At 45.7% G+C, this 21759-nt stretch overlaps 2 protein-coding genes across 12 annotated transcripts in view; one reads left to right on the forward strand and one right to left on the reverse strand.

Annotated features, from left to right (window-relative positions):
- The window catches only part of HSPBAP1 (HSPB1 associated protein 1), a 67000-nt gene extending 59115 nt beyond the window's left edge, over nucleotides 1-7885 (reverse strand). For 2 of the 9 annotated variants that reach the window (XM_065561493.1, XM_065561491.1), the window contains exon 1: nucleotides 7752-7885. Coding sequence is in view for 5 of the 9 variants with exons in the window: in XM_065561494.1 (XP_065417566.1) it covers nucleotides 6460-6496 (37 nt within the window). In the remaining 4 variants the exon portion in view is untranslated. Of the gene's footprint in view, nucleotides 1-6117; nucleotides 6862-7751 lie in introns of those variants that run through there. The other 7 variants (XM_065561494.1, XM_065561492.1, XM_065561489.1 and 4 more) reach the window with 7 other exon arrangements.
- Nucleotides 7272-21759, forward strand: part of SLC49A4 (solute carrier family 49 member 4) — a 163074-nt gene continuing 148586 nt past the window's right edge. Inside the window, exon 1 of one of the 3 annotated variants that reach the window (XM_065561496.1) lies at nucleotides 7272-8002. In XM_065561496.1, the coding sequence (XP_065417568.1) occupies nucleotides 7645-8002 (358 nt within the window). In that variant the 5' untranslated portion in view covers nucleotides 7272-7644. The remainder of the gene's footprint in view (nucleotides 8003-21759) is intronic. The other 2 variants (XM_042843086.2, XM_005279896.5) reach the window with 2 other exon arrangements.

Here is a 21759-nt window from a genome sequence, read left to right on the forward strand (position 1 = left end):
AATTATTTGATTTTGTAAGGTGCACCGTGCTCCTTTGATTCCATATGGCAGCCAATTATTCAAGATCGAATATCTTCATATATAAATCACAAATGCCTAGATCATTACATTAGAGCAATTACATGGAAACAGCACAACCATTAGTGTGGTGACAAAAGGAGTTCACTTGGTATGGAGAGACATGAACATATGAAACAAGTTACAGAATCAATGTTCTCTGGTTCATATTTTTGATGTTCTGTGCAAAGAACGAAGATGGTAGCTATCATCTCTAGGGGGCAAGGAAAATCTAAAGTGGTCTGGATGCCTTTTTTGAGAAGCGCGACCTTACAGGCTTGTCTACACAGTGGAAATGCTTGCAGCAGCTAGTGTGCACTACTCTGTGTGGACACTCCTACAGCACAGTAAGAGTGCCTTTGTGCGTTGTAGCTTAATGCACTTCAGAAACACATTAAGCAAAACACCCCAGGGTACTCTCAGTGCTCAGTAAGGGTGTCCACATGGGGAGTTAGTGCAAAGCCGCTAGCATGCTTTAAATTCTCACTCTAGCTTACGGTGCACTAACTTCACTGAATAGACAAACCCTAACTGTGCATTTTCTGGGGTCTGAATGTTTGAGGGTTGGTTGTTAAATAACATTCTTGAAAAATAATACACATTCAGATCAGTGACATGTGCCTTCAAGCTTCACTGCACCTTAACCAAGTTTGGGTGTGTGGGAGTAGCAAATTAGTCTCAAGTGCTTGTTAGTTCTTGTCTAACTAATGCTGGCTTCAATCAAAAATACCAATGTAAATTATTTTTATTTATAATGAACTTCACACTGACTATCAGAAACCTGCAAATGTACAGAGATCTTGAATATTTTAGAAAATCCCTAGTACCCTCTCCAAAACAAACAAGACTCCCATAAAAACCACAAACAAAACCAATCAAAGATATTATGATATAAACAGGATTATATGCACAGCAATGCACTTTTTCAAATTTTTGTACAGTTAATTTTAAGACATATATAATAGCAGGCATTGTGAATTGCCTTTACATGAAAGATTGGAGCAGTTTCAAAAGAACATCTCCCTACTTCATGTTTGCAGTGTTGTTGTAGCTGTGTCGGTCCCAGGATAATAGAGAGACAAGGTGGGTGAGGTAATATATTTTATTGGGCCAACTTCTGTTGATGAAAGAGACAAGCTTTACGGAGCTCTTCTTCAGGTCTGGAAAAGGTACTCAGAGTGTTCACAGCTAAATACTAGGTGGAACAGATTGCTTAGTATACTATAGCATATTCTTTTATACCTTCAAAAGACAAGCCTGGGAGCTCAAATTCATAACTTTTCTAGACACGAAAAATCATGGTCTTAATAAAGACACTGGATTTATGGCTGTTAGAACAATCTGTAAGCCACTAACTCCCCTTTTTGTCCTATGACTGCAGGGGTGTGATCAGGCCACTTCATCTTAAATGGTCCTTAAAATGTGTGTGAACTACCAACACTAAACAATCTGTTCCACCTTGTATTTAGCTGTGACAGTCTGAGGGCTAGTCTACACTTGAAGCGCTATATCGGTGCAGCTGTGCCGCTGTAGCATGTCTGGTGAAGACACTCTATGCTGATGAGAGAGAGCTCTCCCATTGGCATAATAAATCCACTTCCAAGAGAGACTCTCCTGCTGACATAGCGCTGTCCACTCCAGCACCTAGGTCGGTGTAACTTACGTCACTTGGGGATGTCTTATTCACACCCCTGAGTGACATAAGTTGTACCGAAGTAAGTGGTAGTGTAGACCTGGCTTGAGAATCTATCCTATACCTGAAGAAGAGCTCCGTATAGCTCAAAAGCTTGTCTCTTTCCCTAACAGAAGTTGGGCCAATAAAAGATATTACCTCACCTACCTTGTCTCTCTCAACTTCATAACAGAACTCTAACCCTTCATGACCAAATTCTTTGCTACTACATTAAAAAAACAAAAACAAACAAAAAACCCCATAAAACTCTACTTCTGTAAGTCTTAGGAGTCAAAAAATCTTCATATTTGTCTGAATACACATTTAGCTGATCTGATGATATTCAAGTGTCTAGGTTACATTATAATGAGCTTAAAGCATGCAGAGATTTCCACACCCAAATATATAAATGTCAGTTATGAGAATGGGAAAAATGCCATCATATGGAGGAAAGAGTGATATTAGCATATTTAGAGAAGTGTTATATCCATGAGTGAAATAATGCAATCAGTTAGCTGCCAGATAATTTGATTTCCAACAGTTTATCAACAATGCAATGCTCCTTTACATTAACAAATTTAAATGGTATGAAATCCTGCAAACAAGAAAAATTCATGTGAAATGTTACTGTGTTAATTAAATAGCTAGAAAAGGTCATGCCACCACTGGAATATCTGCATATTTGTTATAGTGCTATGAAATATGGTGGAATGATTTCAAATAAAATTAAAATAAATCATTTTAATCATATGAAATCAATAGTAAATAAAGATAGCGTTACATTATCTATTTTAATATCTGCTGCTCATTTTTTGTTATTATTGCTGTTTCTTGCTTAAAATATATCAGTTCTTACTGGTCAGTATGAGAGTCAAAATATACTCCAAAACAGTCAGACGATGAGAAGGCTTGAATTAATTACTGAGCATTTATTGTATTAATTATTCACATATATTCAGAGTCTTCCTTTTTACACTATGGTAAAAACAGGGGAGTATTGTATTTACTTATTAGACCAGTGATTCTCAGACAGAGGCTTGGGAGCTGCAAGTGGCTCTTTAATATGTTTCCTGCAACTCTTTGCAGCACATGATATTAAAATACAATGATTTAATTATTAACCAATTTAAGTTATTAGCCAATCACGATGCTTTTACTATGTTATTAACCAATTGTAGAATCCTTGGTCCGTCATTTTGCTGTGAGAATATTATAAATATAAAAATATTAAATGAAACAATGAATTCACAATACTGTGGCTCTTTTGGGTAATGTTGATCGCTAATTTGGCTCCAGAATGACAGAGGTCGGAGTATCACTGTACTAAACATTAAAGAGCACTGAAAAGTCACACTTCTGAATGAATTATATTTTCTACTCATTAGTGTAATAAAAAACACCTAGGATTACTATAACTGAAAAAGGTTAGAGGGGGGAAAAATCTCTTTCCCCCCCCTCTTTGTTTATCTTTTGCATTTGACAGCACGTTATCATTGGCACTACTTTAATGAGTCAGTGAAATTACAGTAGCAGTGTAGTTATACTAGATTGCAAGATCTCTGGGGCACGGCTGTAATATAGTGAGGTGTTAGTGTTTGTAAAGCACCTCGCACTATGAGGCACTGATCTTGGTTGATACCTCTGCGCACTACTTAATTGAGCCAGGCCTGAATTTGGACTGATCTAGTTTTGCTGCCATTTCACATTAAGGTTCATATCTATTTACTCTCTGCTATTATCCATATGTCTCCTATTAAATAATTGTGTGTGAATTATATTTTCCCAAGTGAACTAGCCTGAATTTGTCTAGACGGAATCTCATTTTCTTATTTTTTGCCCATATTTCTAATTATTTAGGTTGGTATAAATTTTCTTCAATCCACCCTGGTGCTTGTAATTCCTAGTTTAGGCCCCAATCCTGAAATCAGACCTGCATGGGCATACCATTATGCCAGTGCCCATAGTCTTTCATGGGACTCCATAAGGGCATAAGGATCCACCTGCACAGATCCAATTGCAGAATTAGGGGTTAAGTATCATTTGAATTTCATTGATGTTCTGCTTAGATGTATAAGTGAGATAAATTCTGGTGCACCCTACTACCCAGCTTACCCCAATTCAACATACTGCCATTTATCAATTAAATTTCCAATCATTGTGACAGAACTGAAGCCAATTTGAAATAAATAATTTTTCAGAGAAACTGGAATACTGTGCAGCATAAGCTATTAATTTTATGATAATTGCATGTGGTAAACAGAGTCTATTACCTATTGATATCTATGGCAGAATGAACTGAATATATTCTTCAATTTATTCAAATTATAATAGTTTATAATGAGCTTAGCTCACGTGACAGATGACTGTAAATTCATCTGAGGTTTTTTAAAAAAGTAAATCCATATCATAACATTCAATGGGGATTTAATTTTTTTTATTTAGACCACCATTGTTATAAAACAATATTAGCAGCCTATAAGGGTAGTTTACATTTGGTGGAACTGTGCCCATCCAAGTCATATCTAGCAGTCACCAGCAGAAACCAGATCTCTTTCCCACCTCTTTGTTTCCTTTTGCATTAAAGAAAAAAAGTAGCAAGTGGATGACCTGTCACAACACCATCTTTTATAGCATCTCAAAAGCAAATTTAATCCTGGATCCTGCAATTGGATCTGTATAGGTGAATCACAAGGAGTCTCATTTAAGTCAAGGAGAGGTGATATCAGATCAGAGAGATTTATGCAAAGTACATATAATGAGGTTGCTTGTACTAATAAGATACCCATACATACTGAGGAGGTTCCTTTAAAGATTATATGTGTTTTAGGCATGGGAGTGTCGGTCATTGTTGAGGGAAATGTGGACTTTGAGTGGGGATCTGAAGGAGCAGAAGGAAGATGCATGATGCACAACATCCCAAGGGCCAGTGGAAGATTAGTCAGAGGAATTTACAGAAGGATACAAGGGGTGAGTGGAGAGAGAGAATAAGATTTAATCTATAATTTGTAATGCTGGAAAACAGCAAATAGAAAAACAGAATTTATTTTAAAAATACAATGAATTTAAATCTTAACTTGGAAATATGAAGTGGATACTCATGTGGGCAAGTTAATGTTACTATGAGAACTTTAACTTCTGTGTTTCCTGACATTTTACAGCCTTAATGCGTTTAATGTCAGTGGGCTGTTAATTTCCTACTTTTGTTGTTAGTTTTTCTTCCCCTTTTTAAAATCAAAGGGCATGGCTACACTTGCAGATGTAGAGCGCTGTGAGTTAAACCCGCCTTCATAGAGCGCAGTAGGGAAAGCGCTGCAGTCTGTCCACACTAGGGTGACCAGATGTCCCGATTTTATAGGGACAGTCCTGATATTTGGGGCTTTTTCTTATATAGGCTCCTATTAACCCCCACCCTCTGTCCCGATTTTTCACACTTGCTGTCTGGTCACCCTAGTCCACACTGACAGCTGCTTGCGAACTGGCATGGCCACATTTGCGGCACTTGCAGCGGCATTGGGAGTGGTGCATTATAGGCAGCTATCTCAGCATGCAAGTGACTGCAATGTGCTTTTCAAATGGGGGTTGGTGGAGTGTGACAGGGAGTGTGTTGTGTGTATTTCGGGGGAGAGAGTGGGCTTTTGGGGGGCTGAGAGCATGTCAGCATGCTGTCTTGTAAGTTCAGACAGCAGCAGACGCTCCCTCCCCCCCGCCTCTCTCTCTCTCTCACACACACAGCATTCCACACTAATCTGTCTCAGAGCACACTTATCTGTTTCGAAGCAGATGGCTGTCAGAAACAGAGCTTTCAAACGGCATATCCGAATTCCTACAGTGATTCAAAACAATGAGAAGAGTGGCCACTTGACTTAAGGGGATTATGGGATGTTTCCAGAGGCTGATCAGAGCGCAGTAATGCAACATCTTGTCCACACTGGCGCCGTGGCACTCCAGCGGGGATGCAGCAAATGTTATTCCACTTGCCAAGGTGGAGCACCAGCAGCGCTGTAGCCGTGGGGTCAGAGCGCTTTACGTGCCTTGCCAGTGTGGACGGGTAGTGAGCTAGTGCGCCCGGGGCTCCTTTACTGCGCTGTAGCCAAGCCCTAAGTAGTAATGACTCGCCAGAGGCACGAATGTAAAGGACCATGCACATGACACATTAACAGCCTTGTCAGCACCAGTAACCTTTGTAGATGTAATTCCTTAGGGGTACAGCTCCAGCGGTGTTAGGAACGGTGGATGCAGTACAGCAGACAGGACTCCCCACAGGAGGCAAAACCTGTCTACACCTCAGCTTCCACTGCTGGCTACCCCCAGTGGAACTGAAGCGGGGCTGAGTTTGCTAGTGCAGAGGAATGCACGTCTCGGAGACCTGCTAGCACGGAGGTACTTACCGGAACTGAACTCATGCCTTGAGGTTAAGGGAGGCCAGACTGTGAAGTGCTGGGAGCAACCCGTGCATGTGTGTGCACACGTGTTCAGGAAGCGAGGGAGGGAGCCGCTAAAGCGCCAGCGCCCCGTCTGCAAAGAGGGTGTTGAAGACCCATCCAGGCACTTCACACTTGCCCAAGCTCTGGGGGCCAGATCAGAGCCCGGACAACGGGCTGCGATCTAAGGCCAGGACAGAACCAGGCAGCCAGCGCGCTCTGCGAGCGGGGCGGGCTGCGAGCAAGCCGCACCCTTGCCCGGCTGTACACCCACCGCAGCGCACACGTCAGCCGGCCGGGGCCACCTACCGGGCAGCGGGGGGTCCAGGGCTGCGGCCTCTGCCATGCTCCCGCCGGGGGTTCGGGCAGAGCACCAGGGGGTGGGGCTAGGGGACAAACATGCCCGGCTCACGCTTTGTCCGTCACCAGCAGCCCCGCCCCCTCCGATCACGTGAGAGCAGCGGACCCCTCACGTGGGTTTGTTTGTGTGCGGAGGAGGCGGGCGCGGTGGTCACGCGCTCGCTGACCGGTCCTGGGGGCTCCGGCCAGCAGCGGGGGATTGGTCGGGGTGGGGCAGCTCTCGCATAGCTCAGTACACAATGGAGAACCCCGGCCAGGGGCCTTTCAGTCTCCTGGCCCCAGGCGGCTCCCGATGAGGGAGCCCAGGGAGTGACCCTGGGGGGGAGAGGGCTGTGACTGAGGGAGACGCCGAGGGAGTGACCGTTGGGGGGGCTCTGACTGAGGGAGACCCCCCACCCCCAGGAAGTGACCGTTGGGGGGGGCTCTGACTGAGGGGGACCCCCCTACCCCCAGGGAGTGACCGTTGGGGGGGGGCTCTGACTGAGGGAGACCCCCCACCCCCAGGGAGTGACCGTTGGGGGGGGGGGCTCTGACTTAGGGAGACCCCCCCACCCCGAGGGAGTGACCGTTGGGGGGGGCTCTGACTGAGGGAGACCCCCCACCCCGAGGGAGTGACCGTTGGGGGGGGGCTCTGACTGAGGGAGACCCCCCTACCCCGAGGGAGTGACCGTTGGGGGGGGGCTCCGACTGAGGGAGACCCCCCCACCCCGAGGGAGTGACCGTTGGGGGGGGGGGCTCTGACTTAGGGAGACCCCCCCACCCCGAGGGAGTGACCGTTGGGGGGGGCTCTGACTGAGGGAGACCCCCCACCCCGAGGGAGTGACCGTTGGGGGGGGCTCTGACTGAGGGAGACCCCCCACCCCCAGGGAGTGACCGTTGGGGGGCGGCTCTGACTGGAAGTAGAGTGGGTGGGTCGGTAGGAGGGAAGACGCCGGCTCGTGGGCAGGGCCGCCCGGCTCGCGCATGCGGCTGGGCAGGGCCCGGCAGAAGCGCTGTGATTGTGAGTTTGGCGTCGTTTCCCCGGACCCCTCCCCGATGCCCTAGCAGGACCCGGGCCCCTCAACCGCCCCGAGAGCTGCTGGCCGCGAGCCCGTCCTGGCCGCCCGGAGGCAGGTCCCTCGCCGCCTCCCGCAGATGGGTCTAGGCTGGAGCAGCGCGGAGGAGCGGGAGTCCCTGCTACCACCACAGCCCCGGAGGGCGGCGGGGGGTCCCGTTGTGCCCCAGCTTCGGCGGGGCCTTACCCCTGCGGCGGCGGCGGCGCCCCGGCTGGTGCCGGTACTGAGCCGGGTTTACGGGCGGCGCTGGCTCGTGCTGCTGGTGTTCTCGCTGCTGGGCTTCGCGCAGGGCCTGGTGTGGAACAGCTGGGGCCCCATCCAGAACTCGGCCCGCCTGGCCTTCGGCTTCTCCAGCTGGGACATCGCCTTGCTCGTCTTGTGGGGCCCAATCGGCTTCCTGCCCTGCTTCGCCTTCATGTGGCTCATGGATAAGAGAGGTAAGAGTGGGGGGTCAGAGGCTCTGGGCATTCTGCAGGGGGTCTGGAGCTGTCGTGGGGTGGGTGGCAAAGGGTTCCCATGGCAAAAGGCTTTCTGGCAGGCACGGGCTGCCATTGAACCCTGGGGCACTGGTGGGGCAAGCGGACTCCCATGGCGTTGTGTCGGACGCACACTGTATAAGGCAGTGGGGGCTGGGGCTGCAAGGAGTTTTCATAAAGTCTCTGTTCTCCTTATCCCGCTCTCCCCATTCATATTTGTCACGTTCCCTGCTCACCCCATCCCCATCAGCACCTCTTCCCTCTTCTCAGCTCTTCTTTCTCCCCCTCGCCATTCCCTTTTCTCTCTAGGGGTCACATGAGGACTCTGACGTACTTCTGTGTGTTTGTTGTTTTTCCTTTGGGTTTCATTTTTGGATGGCTGTGGTTTGGATGTAAACCATATATTAAGATTTCTTTGTTCCCATAAATATATAATACTACTGCTACCTACCTATTATGTAGTGCTTTTCATCCTTAGATCTCATTATAACTAACCCATTTCCATTTGTGCTGAGTTGTCTGTCAAGATTGATTGAATGAGGAAATATCTTAAAGATGAAATGAATGATATTTTAAATATATAATTGAAGCAAATGCACAGCAGAAGTCATTCGCTACAAAGGATGTTTAAAAACTGTCTTAACAATACCTTTACAATTTGGGGTGGGAAATTCCCTAAATCCCCTTAATCTCAAAACCTGTGGGTAAGGATGTAGAGAAGGTTTAGTGTTTCTAACATGTCCGTTTGAAGTAGTGGGTTAAACTTTGAGACCATTCTAGTATCAATGTGAGGCTTGCATAATAAAAGTTCCTGAAAATAGGAAAATGTTATTACAAATTGGAGCATTTGGGGCAGTTGCGGTGCCTTGAAAAACTTTAAATTCATTTTTTAAAGTGGACTAGCTGTCAAGTTTGTGATGTCTTTTTAACCAACCTTTGAGGAAATTTAAGATAATTCCTGAAGTTGTGAATTTAGATTATAAACTTTTTGAGGATTGTTTTCTTACCTGTATTTAAAGTAGTACACTCTGTGTGCAAAAAGTCTAATATCTACAGCAAGTTTGTGCAAGGCCTGTTAAGAACATGAGCACTCCCACTGAAGTGAATTGAGGTTACTCATGGATAAAGTTGAGCATACGTATGTTTGCAGGATTGAGGCTTTTGTCTCTACTTATTTCATTTATTCTAGGGATTAACTGTTTGCTTATCTGGAGGAAAGGGAAAACAATAAAGTAATTATTATGTCAATCGGAAGTGCAAGGAGAAGACACAGCAAGTCTATTTTTGAACATAATGCAGGCCTATGCCTTTTAATTTTCCTGACACATTCAAATCCTGGACCTCAGCAGTCATCAAATGGAATGTTATGGCGTTTCACCTGACAATTAGCATTTCATCTATATCTTTTTTTATTAAAGTTGATGAACTGGAGAATCTTTCTTGAATGTTAAATGCACTACTGTTGTGGTCCTGACCTACAAACCTGCATATCAGCACATTTTGTTCATGGTGAGAGGCATCAGGAGTAGCATCACATATGATAGGATAATAGATGGCTTTTTCTTTTGCTGCAAGAATGGCCTTTTGCCCGCTTTTACCACATAATTCAATAAACTCATTCTGATCTCTCATGAGAGGTAATGTACCTGTCCTTGCGTTGTTCTAGCCTCTATCTGCTTCTGTTTACTCTAGCCAAATGGCCCTGAGTTATGTTGTCATGATCTAGTAACTCAAGAGTTCCAAGAAAGTTGCCATTGTATGGATCATCAATCAGACTATCTCCTTGAAATGCTATGCCTTTTGAAGCAAGATGTAAGGTAACATCTAACATTTTTTCCAGTATTGCTGTCCATCTTTCAGCTTTTGTTAATATTCATTTTTGGATCTTACAGTGTGTTCCCCATCCACATCACAACACCTACTCTGATTCCTTCTACTGGCAGTAGTGGGTTTTATGATCTATGCTCTTTTTATGTTCAGGAAGTTTGATGTAGGTTGAGACATTTTTTCATAGCTGGAGAATACTCTTCACTTTTTGCCAGTATACTGCATTGTTTGTTTGTCCTCCCCCTCAGAAAATAGTCAACATGGGAAGCAGTACAGTGCTTGGTGGGTAGCCCTTCAAACAAGCCAATGTCTTGTAATCTTTTCTCTATTGTTGGAAGTCTTACGTTTGAGAAGAAATTCAGGAAAATTATGGCCATCAACATCTTTTGGCACAGACTTCACCAGTGTCTGCATTTCTTTTAAATTCAGTACACCAGATAGAACAATTTTTTGATTAACAGAATCTGTAATGTGTTTAGGCCACAATCGTGAATCAGTTAAAAAAGCATGAATCAGTAAATAGAAGCAGGAGAGATTAGTGCTGCACTTGCAGATCTTCCTCTGAGCTTGGTGGTGATAGACTCTTTGAAAGTCATTAGATTGGAATCTTATGATTCATCTGCCTGCTTTCATTCATCAATTTCCAAGGTCTCTATATTGAAATCACCTTCACCTTGCTGTTTGTGTTCATCCAGTTCCCGAGTTTGTGCATTGCTTGAACCAGACTGTTGAGAGGTCTTGTCTGTTTGGAAAAATTGGAGGATTTACTGTTGTCCATTAGCCAGAAACTTGAGGAGTTTAAAGAAAAGAAGCTATCTAATTTGTATTTACAGTCAGACATGTCAGTATGGCACATATAGGAATAATACACCAGTGACAAATGCCCTCTAAGCACTCTGGAGGTACTGTACCCTGTCCCTGTGATCTTGTCTCAGCCCTTCTAGACACCCCGGAGGACCAGCTCAATGTTCCATCTCTGGGATCGGTTATTAACTCTCAGACCTTCTAGGCTGTAAAGTTTTGGGGATCAGCCAGACCAACAAAGGATTCTGTTACTTCCTGCCTTGTAACTTCGGGTGCTTTAATGCTATGCTGCTATAGCTCAAAGCCCTGACACCAGTTGCCAGCCTACAAGCATAAAGGTCTCACCCTGGCTTCTGTCAGCCTAGTTACGCCTTGCAGGGAGACCACAAGAGCGCTTCTGGTTCTGAGTCTCCCCAAATCTTTCTATCTTGAAATCTTAACTACCAGGAATTTGAACTTTTCCCCTCTGGTTCGTTACCTCTGAGTGAGTGAAACCTGCCTCTGTTATCAGTATGCTTTGGGGTACACACGCCATGCATTGTGCACCCCAGAGACCTGCTTGGGATAAAGACAAAACAAAAATTATTTAATAGAATAATCATAGATTCAGAGATGAAATAGTAAAGAAAATCAAACACATACAAGTTACACAGAAAATAAACATAAAGATGCAACTTCAGGCTTCGCCCTTCTATATTGTTGCCTCTGACCCGTTTCCCAGCATGTCCTCTGTTGTCAGCGCCTGGATGCTAGCCCTCAGTTTCTGGATGTCCTTCACTTCAAACCCCTTCTCCTTTTAAGGGTTTTCAGTTTTTCTTTCTCTCAGACTATGGTGATTTTCAGGGTGGGGGAAATTCCTTTCTCTTAGGCCCTGTCTACACTGGCAAGTTTCTGCACAGTAAAGCAGCTTTCTGTGCTGTAACTCCCGAAGTGTACACACTGCCAAGCCACATAGTGTGCAGAATCTACGCAGTTGTGGCACTGTAAAAAAACCACCCCAACGAGAGGCGAACAGCTTTCTGCACCAGGGCTACAGCGCTGTGGTGCCACTGTAGACACTGGTCAATTACAGCACTGCGATTGGTCTGTTCTCACCTCTCTGGTCATTGGTTTGAACTCTGCTGCCCTGCCCTCAGTTGACCAACCGTGATCCCCCACCCCTTAAATTCCTTTGGAATTTTGAAAGTTCCCTTCCTGTTTGCTCAGTGATGCGTGCAGTGATCTCAGTGCATCTTTCCAGGTTGCCATGCCTGCTTCACTCACCAGGCGATCACCTGCTTGGACCAATGCTGAGCTGCTGGACCTCATCAGCATTTGGGGAGAGGAGGCTGTCCAGTCCCAGCTGTGCTTCAGCCGTAGGAATTATCATACCTACAGACAGATTTCATGATGCATGACTGAAAAGGGGCCATGACCGGGACACATTGCAGTGCAGGGTCAAAGTGAAGGAGCTGCGGAATGTTTACCACAATGCGCGGGAGGCAAACCGCTGTTCCAGTGCTGTGCCCGCAAGCTGCCGGTTCTACAAAGAGCTGGATGTGATACTCAGCGGTGACCCCACCTCCACTGCGAAAACCACTGTGGATATTTTGGTGGCTTGTGTGCTAGTCGAAAGTGGACCGAGCCAGGAGGAGGAAATCTTGAACGAGGAGGGGGAGGAGGATCCAGAGGCAGATGATGACTCGGAGGTCAGAGATGCATGCAGCCAGGAGCTCTTTTCTACCCCGGAGGAGGCTAGCCAGTCACAGCTGTCAGATGTTGGCGAAGCACAAACAGGAGAGGAGGCCCCTGGTAAGTGGATTTGATTTTGGGAATCGCTGAATTGAGTTGTTGGGGGAAGGAGGGTTGCAGAAAACAGGCTTGTCTCCCACCATATGTCTACTCTGAGTGGTGGAACAGGCTGTTGATTGACTCCCTCACTTCACGTGGATCTCCCTCACAGATCTCCAGGAAACTCTCGTGGAGATACTTGGCAATCCGCTGCTGCAGGTTCTTCGGCAGAACTGCTTTGTTTCTTGCACTGTTAACAGTAACTTTCCCACGCCAGTGTGCCGTCACGGAGGGGGGACAACATTGCTGCCCACAGGCAAGCCGCATAGAGGCCAGGGCAGAAGTCGCAGTCTTGGAGAAGACCCTCCCTTGATTCCCTGCTCACCCTCAGCAGTGAGATATCTTCCATAATGATCACGTCCTGTGGAAAGTGTGGGGAGAGGAATGATTATCAGCCCCCCCTTCCATAATTGTAGCTCTCCCCAAGAGCCATGTGCCCAGTTACAGCAGGGTCCGGGAAGAGTGATTTACCCTGCCCCTGCAGCTACTCACCATTTTGGGGATCTTGTGGCTCATGTGTGTTTGCATGAGGTCAGCCAGTTAGTGACAGGTGTTTGAGTACTGGATGTGTTTTAAATCATTGAATCATTGTTGTCTGCAGAACAATACTGCTTCTGTAAAATGTTGCGTTTAAACTTCACAGAGATGACCTTGGGAGCCCAGCCTCCCTCTTTATCGGCGGCTGAACAGCTGTGCAAAATTAGAAAGCGTCCAAGAAGAACTAAGGAGGACTTTCTGTGTGATGTTATGATGCACTCAGCCACCAAGAAACCGGAATGGAAGGAGTGGTGGGACAGCGAGAAGAGGGACCAAAAGGAGAACGTGGCACGCTGGAATGAAGCCACAGAGTGGCTCTTAAAGGTTATGGAGCGCCAAGCAGACACACTCCAGGCGATACTAGCTCTGCAAACTGAGCAGCTCCGCGCCCGCACTTCCCTTCAGCTGCTGTCGCAAAACTCTTCCCACGCTCCCCCCAGACACTACCAACACACTGTTATCAACCTCCTGGCTCCCGTCTGTACCCGCGGCATTCCACTCCTCCCCCCCTCACAGTCCAGCACTGCGGACTCCCACTACCCTCTGCACTCAACACCCATCCCTCTGCAGTTTGGCCCTGCTGAAGCACAGTGCCCGCTGCATTGTACTCTGAAGGAGAAGGTTGGATATGATCCCTGGACATACACAAATCTTTAGCTGTCCCAGGACCCCTCATCCCCCTCACTGCTGTGTTGTTGTTTTTTTGTTTTACTCTCTTCTCTGTTGTTTCTTAATAAAAGAATTGTCTTGGTTTGAAAGCAATCTTTATTCTATTAATTGAAAGCAAAAAGAGCCCTGCAAAGCAACATACAATTATGTTTAAACCCACATATTGCATCATCTGCACCAATCACCTAGCATTGCACTCCCGAGCATAGCAACAAATATTAGTGGCTTTCAGCTTCAAATTGCTGCCTCAAGGCATCCCTGATCCTTATGGCTTCACGCTGCACCCCTCTAATAGCCCGGGTCTCTGGCTGTTCAAACTAAGCCTCCAGGCGCTGAGCCTCTGCGATCCAGCCCTGAGTGAAGATTTCACCCTTCCCATCACAAATATTATGGAGCGTACAGCATGCGGCCAGCTCCAGATTTCCATAGAGGCAGCACCAGCGGGCTTTTAAATGGCCAAAAGCACACTCAACAGTCATTCTGCACTTGCTCAGCCTGTTGTTGAACCGCTCCTTGCTGCTGTCAAATTGCCCCATGTATAGCTTCATAAGCCACGGCATTAAGGGTTGGGCGGGGTCTCCCAGGATCACAATGGGCATTTTGACTTCCCCTATGGTGAGCTTCTGGTCTGGGAAGAAAGTCCCTGCTTGCAGCTTCCTGAACAGGCTAGTGTTCTGAAAAATGCGCGCTTCATGCACCGTTGAAAGATGGCGCCAAATGTAGATGGAAGCACAGGGATTGCTGGGATGCGAAGCAATGCATCATGGGGCACTGGGACAGGACTCACGATGCCCTGCGACCCCCTCCGTCTTCCCATAACTCTTAGCGGCAGAAGAGAAAGAGGTGCTCTGTGGGATAGCTTCCCAGAGTACACTGCTCCGAATACCGCTGCAAGTGCCGGAAGTGTTAACACACTGTTGCACAGACAGCTGTCGTGAACACACCGCAGCAGTTTCTCTTTAGTGCCCTCTGAGCGGCACTGTAACTCTGCCAGTGTAGACATGCCCTCATTAGTTTTCCAAGACTGGGGATTTCTTTTCAGTTTCAACATTTTCCCATTAACTCTAAAGGTCCACCATTGTCTTTTCCTGGCAGGACAACGAATAAGTACTTGAAGTTAGTTTCACGCATACAACTGGCTTAAAAGGAGCCCCTCCCTGCTGTGAGATGTACTTGAAATTGTAGTGCTGGTCATGAGCATCCTATACTATATAGCAGGGATCGGTAACCTTTGGCATGAGGCCCACCAGGGAAAGCCCCTGGCGGGCTGGACTGGTTTGTTTACCTGCAGCATCCACAGGTTCAGCCAATCGTGGCTCCCACTAGTCGCAGTTCGCCGTCCCAGGCCAGTGGGGGTTGCAGGAAGGGTGGCCAGCACATCCCTCAGCCCGCGCCGCTTCCTGCAGTCCCCATTGGCCTGGGTCGGCGAACCGCGGCCAGTGGGAGCTGCGATCGGCCGAACTTGCGGACGCTGCAGGTAAACCAGCCCGGCCCGCCAGCGGCTTTCCCTGGTGGGCCTCATGCCAAAGATCCCTGCTATATACATAAATATGTATCTGATAATGACCATCAAGTTCAGAACATTACAGGTGTTCATGAAAGACCTTAAGTGACATATTTTTGTACACAATAACATTGTATATAACTAGTTGGTTCAATTGCTTATTCATTGGGGTTCAGATCCCCTGTTCCTACCCTTGGATTGTCTGGACCTTGATTGTTACACAGGCTTCCTGGGTGACCAGCTCTCACTGTTCCCTGTCCCTGGGATTTGGTCTCACTCTCAGCCCTTGTAGACATCGTGGAGGACCAGTTCACTGTTGAGGAGGTTGCTTCTGTTCCAATACTGCTTCTAATTGACTCAGGTAAACCTCATGTGATCTGGATGCTTTTTAGATACATAGGTGCAAACATACTGACTGACTAAATGTTATTTATATAATCTTAAACTGAAACGTCCACAATTTAGCCTGAATTTTTTTTTCTCGTGGTGCTGATAGGCTTGTGGCCGTCTGGCTGGGTCCCTTGGACTGAACCCTGGTAAAGTGTCCCCGTTTTCCCCCCTTTACTTGGGGTCTGCCTATGATTCACAGAAGAGTTCCTTTCTTGTGTGGCTTTTATGGTTCATGCTACCATAACATTTAGAACTGCACTGCTGAGCAAAGTACCTGTTCCCAGCCTTTTTCTTTCTGAGACCCCTACAACATGCTATATAAACTTCAGCACAGAAAGATACATTGAAAACTGTATTTGTCAAATGCCATCATCTAAAATTTGCTATTTTAATTGTTACATATCACAACTTGTGAGAGAAAAAAAAACATTCCAGTTCAATATTACTACTGGGCCATATTCTGCCGTAAATATTTATGCACCTCTCTGAAGCCAGAGTATGGTTTGTCATTAGCTGTGTAGCTGGCCATGATCTGTTCAGTCTGAAGTTGTTTCATGATGGTTCAGATTCTTTGACATGAAAGCGGTATGTCATTTTTTTTTTAATTGTGAATACTTTAAAAGCTTGGAACTTAAACCTGTTCTCCTACCAAACTTGTTTTGTCTGTATTACATGCATGTCTTGTTATACTGCTGCTTATTTGCCTGTTCTTACTGGTTTTGTTTTGTTTTCTTTTAAAAGTAAACTGGAAATGAAAAATACTTACTCAGCATATGTGTTCAATAGTAGTCCCACTAACTAGGCTGAAAAGGATACTCTGCATATAGACAACAGCATACTTTATTTTTTCTAAGGATTTCTAAAATCATGCTGGTGTACTCTGGTGCCCCAGACACACTCATTTTGTGACATTACAGCTCTCAACCCTGGACTATGGAGTCAACCCTAAAAGAGTTAGGTAAGTGGTATTTATTTTTAGTAAATCATATCAGACTAAAATAAACATCACTTAGCTGACCCTTGACCATGTTGTTTCCCTCCTACCAACATCTGCACATGGAAGGGATACTTCACGCACAGATCATAGACCTATAAGGGACCTTGAGAGGTCATTTAGTCCAGCTTCTTGTGCTGAGGCAGGACCAGCTAAACCTAGACCACCCTGACTGGTCTGCAGAGCTGTCCGTAGGGTATGGCAAATCGGGGTGACTGCTCCGGGCCCTACGCTTTGGGGGGGCCCCGCGGGCTGGTGCGATTGGCCCAGTTGGTCTGTCCCAGAAGTGACAGATTTGTCACTTCCACTCCGGGCCCTCCCACCACCCTAGGGACGGCCCTGCTGTATGTGTCCATTCAGTTCTTAAAATCCTTCAATGATGTAGATTCCACAACCTCCCTTGGAAGCCTATTCCAGAGTTTAACTTTGTCATAAAAATAGGGTTCAGCCACGCCTATGCCATTGTTAGTCTCTCCCCCTGTCACCTCCCGAGTCTCCTGGATCCTGTGGAGAGCTCTAGTTAGAGTTCACATAGGTGATGGGATTGGAGGCTGGGTGAGCTGGGGGTGTGAGGAGTGGACAGGCTGCAGGTGATGTGTATTTGGCTTCACAGAGAATCCCCAGCATATAGGCTGTGCTGTCTGGTCTGTGTAGCTTCCCAAAGAGTTAGGGAGCAGCTGCAGCTAGGGATGGGCTTATGGCAGGGGTTCTCAAACTTCATTGCACCGCGACCCCCTTCTGACAACAAAAATTACTGCACGACCTCAGGAGGAGGGGACTGAAGCCTGAGCCCACCCAAGCCCCACCGCTCTGGGCGGGGGCAGCCAAAGCCCGAGCCTCACCTCTCCGGGCAGGATGGCCAGGGCTAAAGTCCTCGGGCTTTGGCCCTGGGCAGTGGGGCTCAGGCTTCAGCTTAGGGGTCCCGATCCACGGTTTGAGAACCGCTGGCTTATGGCATGGCTCCTATGGAGCCAGATTGTCTGCTAGTGTCCATGCCAGTGTGGGAGAACGGGGCCTAACCTCCTGCAGATGCCCAGGGATTTCCTAGGTTTGAGGGCAGGTCCCACAGCCTTTTTCCTAATGGTGTTTGTGGTAAACCCTGCCCCCTGATAGGACAGTGTGGAGAATTTCCGCAAGAGACGACTCATGGAGATTCTCACATTGCCTGGAAAAAAATCTCCCAGTCCCACAAAAAGTGGGATGATGTGGGTCCCACATGGGCCGATGTCATGCTCCACTAGGGTCGTTTCATCCCTAATGTATGTGATTTGGGGGTGGGAAGGGGGGCGGGGGGAGTTGGGTGTGCAGTGTCATAGCATAACTGTATCCATTTGGCATTCTCTTGGGGCATGTGAGCAGACAGATACTTTTTGTTTGTTGTGCAGCATATTGTGTTAAGTAAGTGAAATGTAATGCTTTTGTGACAGCTCATTGTTAAGAAAATATAGTATGTAATATCTTCTAGTAGTACTCCTCTACCCCGATATAATGCGACCCGATATAACACGAATTCGGATATAACACGGTAAAGCAGCGCTCTGGGGGGCTCTGCATGCTCCAGTGGATCAAAGCAAGTTCGATATAACGCGGTTTCACCTATAATGCGGTAAGATTTTTTTGGCTCCCAAGGACAGCATTATATCGGGGTAGAGGTGTACTTGTTTTCAGGAAAATAAACCCTAAAATATTATATGGGCTTGACAAACAAATAAAAGAATGAGTCAAGGGATACTTTTATGGTTGAAAATCTTTCTTCTGTATTGAGAGTGAGGTTTTCCTGACCTAATGTAATTTGACCACACACTTATTCTTCTAAAGTTGTAGGAGTTTATTTGAGAGGAATGATGGTTTGATTTTCACAAATATATCTTTCTTCAGTCAGAGTAGAAACAATACAAATGTTAAAAGAGAGTTTTCTTCAGTTCTCTTAGGACCTGAGCCATCGTTCATCAAAGTAAATGAGAATATTCCCACTGACTGCAGTGAGTATTGGATCAGGCTCTTATTGTTTGAATGGTACAAATTGGCTAAAGATTGTAACATGGCACTTAAATGTTGTGTACCATCAGTATTATGGCTTGTTTGGAATTGTAAACTCTCAGCCTTTTTATAAATTCAGAGTAATAACAATACAAGTCCTATAAATAATATGTATTGACAGTCTACATCATATGCACTCTCTCTCTGTAAATGTGGGTGTGTATGCGTGCACACAAAACGGAAGTAAATGGTCAAATAAATGTTCTACTTTGCATTAAGTAATGCAAAATTAAACTAATTGAAAATAACTTGAATATTATTAAATTGTCATTTCTGATTATGGTCTTGGCATTCTCCATCTTATAATAAATTTAACAGTCAGAAGAATTTTGACAGTGTCATGTCAGATATTTAATTGCATCTATTTCTTTCTTACCTGTTTCTAAATTATGAACAGTTACGTGGATTGTTCAGACAGTTTATTCTCTTGATTTTGCAAAAATCAAATTTATGATAGCCTTTCTGTCCTGATGATAAATAACTGGGAAGAGAAATTTAGATAAATTAATAAAAAAAAATTTAGTTTCCAAGATCGGCCTATCTAATGTAACTGTTGATTTTCTTGTTACCCACATAAATGACCATTCCTTTTCTGAATATTAAGCTCTTGACTTCATTGTTATTTTGCAACTCACTTAACTTCCCTGTGTCTCAGTTTCCTGATTTAGGAAAGACGTATGATAATTCCTACCCAAATCACCAGTGTGTTGTGAGGCTTAATTCTTTAATGAAGCCTTGCAAAATTGTCATGAAACTTTAACATGTAAGCATAATATTTACTTGACTGTCCTTTAATACTATGAGGACAATGGTGGAAAAACTGTTATATAGGTAAAATAAATTACTTATGGTGGACAAATAGAATTTTGCACAGTGGCTTTAATATTTGAAATTACCAGATGTGGTCAGTATGCACCCCAACAACTGAAAAACTCTGATCGAAGTTGCAAGAGGGTCCATGTAGCTTAGAGCAGTGGTTCTCAAACTAGGGCCACCGCTTGTTCAAGGAAACCCCCTGACGGGCCGGGCCGGTTTGTTTACCTGCCGCGTCTGCAGGTTCAGCCAATCGCAGCTCCCACTGGCCACGGTTTGCCGCTCTAGGCCAATGGGGGCTGCAGGAAGCAGCGTGGGATGAGGGACATGCTGGCTGCCCTTCCTGCAGCGCCCGTTGGCCTGGAGCGGCGAACCGCGGCCAGTGGGAGCCGCGATCGGCTGAACCTGCGGATGCGGTAGGTAAACAAACCTGCCCGGCCTGCCAGGGGCTTTCCCTGAACAAGCGGCGGACCGGCTTTGAGAACCACTGGCTTAGAGCAACTTTTGGGCTAATTACTTCAATTCACATTGTTCCCTCTTTTCTTTGGACTTCCACTGAGGAAGGGTTTATGGAATGATATTTTTGGAGAGTTTTGAAAGAAAATACAGAGAGCGCACGACAGACAAGAAGTGAAAGATTGTTCCAAAATTTGAGAAGAGAGAAGATGTGAAAGACACGAATACAGAACCAAAGACAGCAGTTCTCTGTTTGTACAGTGCTGCCTAGCATAAAGGGGTGCTACTCCATGACTAAGGCTCCTAGGCAATACAGTAATGCAAATACTCCAATTATATTTATTATTGTTTAATTGGTGCACATCACTGACACTTGACACTGTTGTACTTAAAGTACTGCACAGGATCTTTTCAGGGGGAGTAAGGCAAAACGCCACATTTATTAGTAATACATGTATTCACTAACACTGTATTATATGCATATAATATATTACACTTACACTCACACAAACACACTCCGTCTTGTTGTTACCAATTAGTTGCTCCCCTTAACTTCACTGGCCAAGTGAGTTAGATGGGGGAGGGGGTGGAGCCGGGCTTCTGCCGATCCGGATCGATGCTCCCATGTTGACAAGACGAGACCTGGGGTCCTCTGCAAGACACCTTACTTTTATAGCAGCTTTCCTCTTATGCAAATCTATACCAGATTCAAACTCTGTGTCTGTGTCCATTGGTCCTTTGTGCTGCTTTCTTTTGAGTGTTGTCCCAATGCTGCAAAGAGGGTGTTTCCAAAAGAAGGTGCTTGCTTCTAACCCCCGAGGCCGTCAGTATATCTGCTTGTCTTTAATGAGCCCACTTGACACGTTTTATTGTCCTTGGGTCTGGCTCCCAGCCCCTCTCCAACAGTTGAGGCTGTCTGGAGGTGCTGCCTTTCATGCCTTGCTCATCCACACCTCATTCATTCAACAGGGCAATTGATTAAGAGTGGGGGCGGGGGGAGAGCTCTTGTTCTACTGCTAGCAAAAAGAAATTTTTCTTCTATCTTATTCTATCCTTAGGGGCTATAATATTCTACCAAGGGCAATGCAAAGTTTCTAAATGAGGCTTTGATACAAAGTCCCATGAAAACAGAGGTCACACGTGGGTAGACCCACCACAAGGTTATATGAAGAGGCACAATGTAAAGTCATATGAAAATTATCAGAGATTTATCTACAACACACAGTGCCAGACCCAATTTTGGACAAATCTTACCACTGTTTGCTTAGATCAATAGACAGTGAGGCATTTTTCACACACAACAGGGTGGTGGCTTTTATTGTAATTTTTTCATATTCATATTGTTGTAATCCCCAGAGACTTCAGTTAACATCAGTGCCTCGTACCTTAATTAACATCAGGTGTTATACAAGCACAGAAGTAGGTAACTCCCTGCCTTAGAAGCCTAGAGGAGTTGTCATGCTGTGGCTAGGGAGTATATCTTCCACTCCTTTATGCCATGATCTCAAAAACAGTCTTTTCTTATCTCAGCTGCATTACTGCAAGAGGTTGGTGGTTTTGAAACATAGTAGAACCTCAAAGATACGAACACCAGAGTTATGGAGTGACTGGTGAACCGGACACCACATGGAATTGGAAGTAAGCAATCATTCAGCAGTGGAGACCAAAAAACCCCCCAAACCCTAGCAAATACTGTACTGTGCCTGTAGTTCATCTTAAAAGTAGGCACATCTGGGCTGCCTGTTCCCCACCCCAACCCCCTACTTGCCACATGGGGGGCAGCCACGTGCAGGTAGGAGGTGAAGACACTGAAGTTCACAAACGCAGCTGTGAGCCCCCAAGCAAGCAGAGCAG

The sequence above is a fragment of the Chrysemys picta genome, chromosome 11 (assembly GCF_011386835.1).
Source record: "Chrysemys picta bellii isolate R12L10 chromosome 11, ASM1138683v2, whole genome shotgun sequence".
In the NCBI taxonomy this organism is placed as follows: domain Eukaryota; kingdom Metazoa; phylum Chordata; order Testudines; family Emydidae; genus Chrysemys; species Chrysemys picta.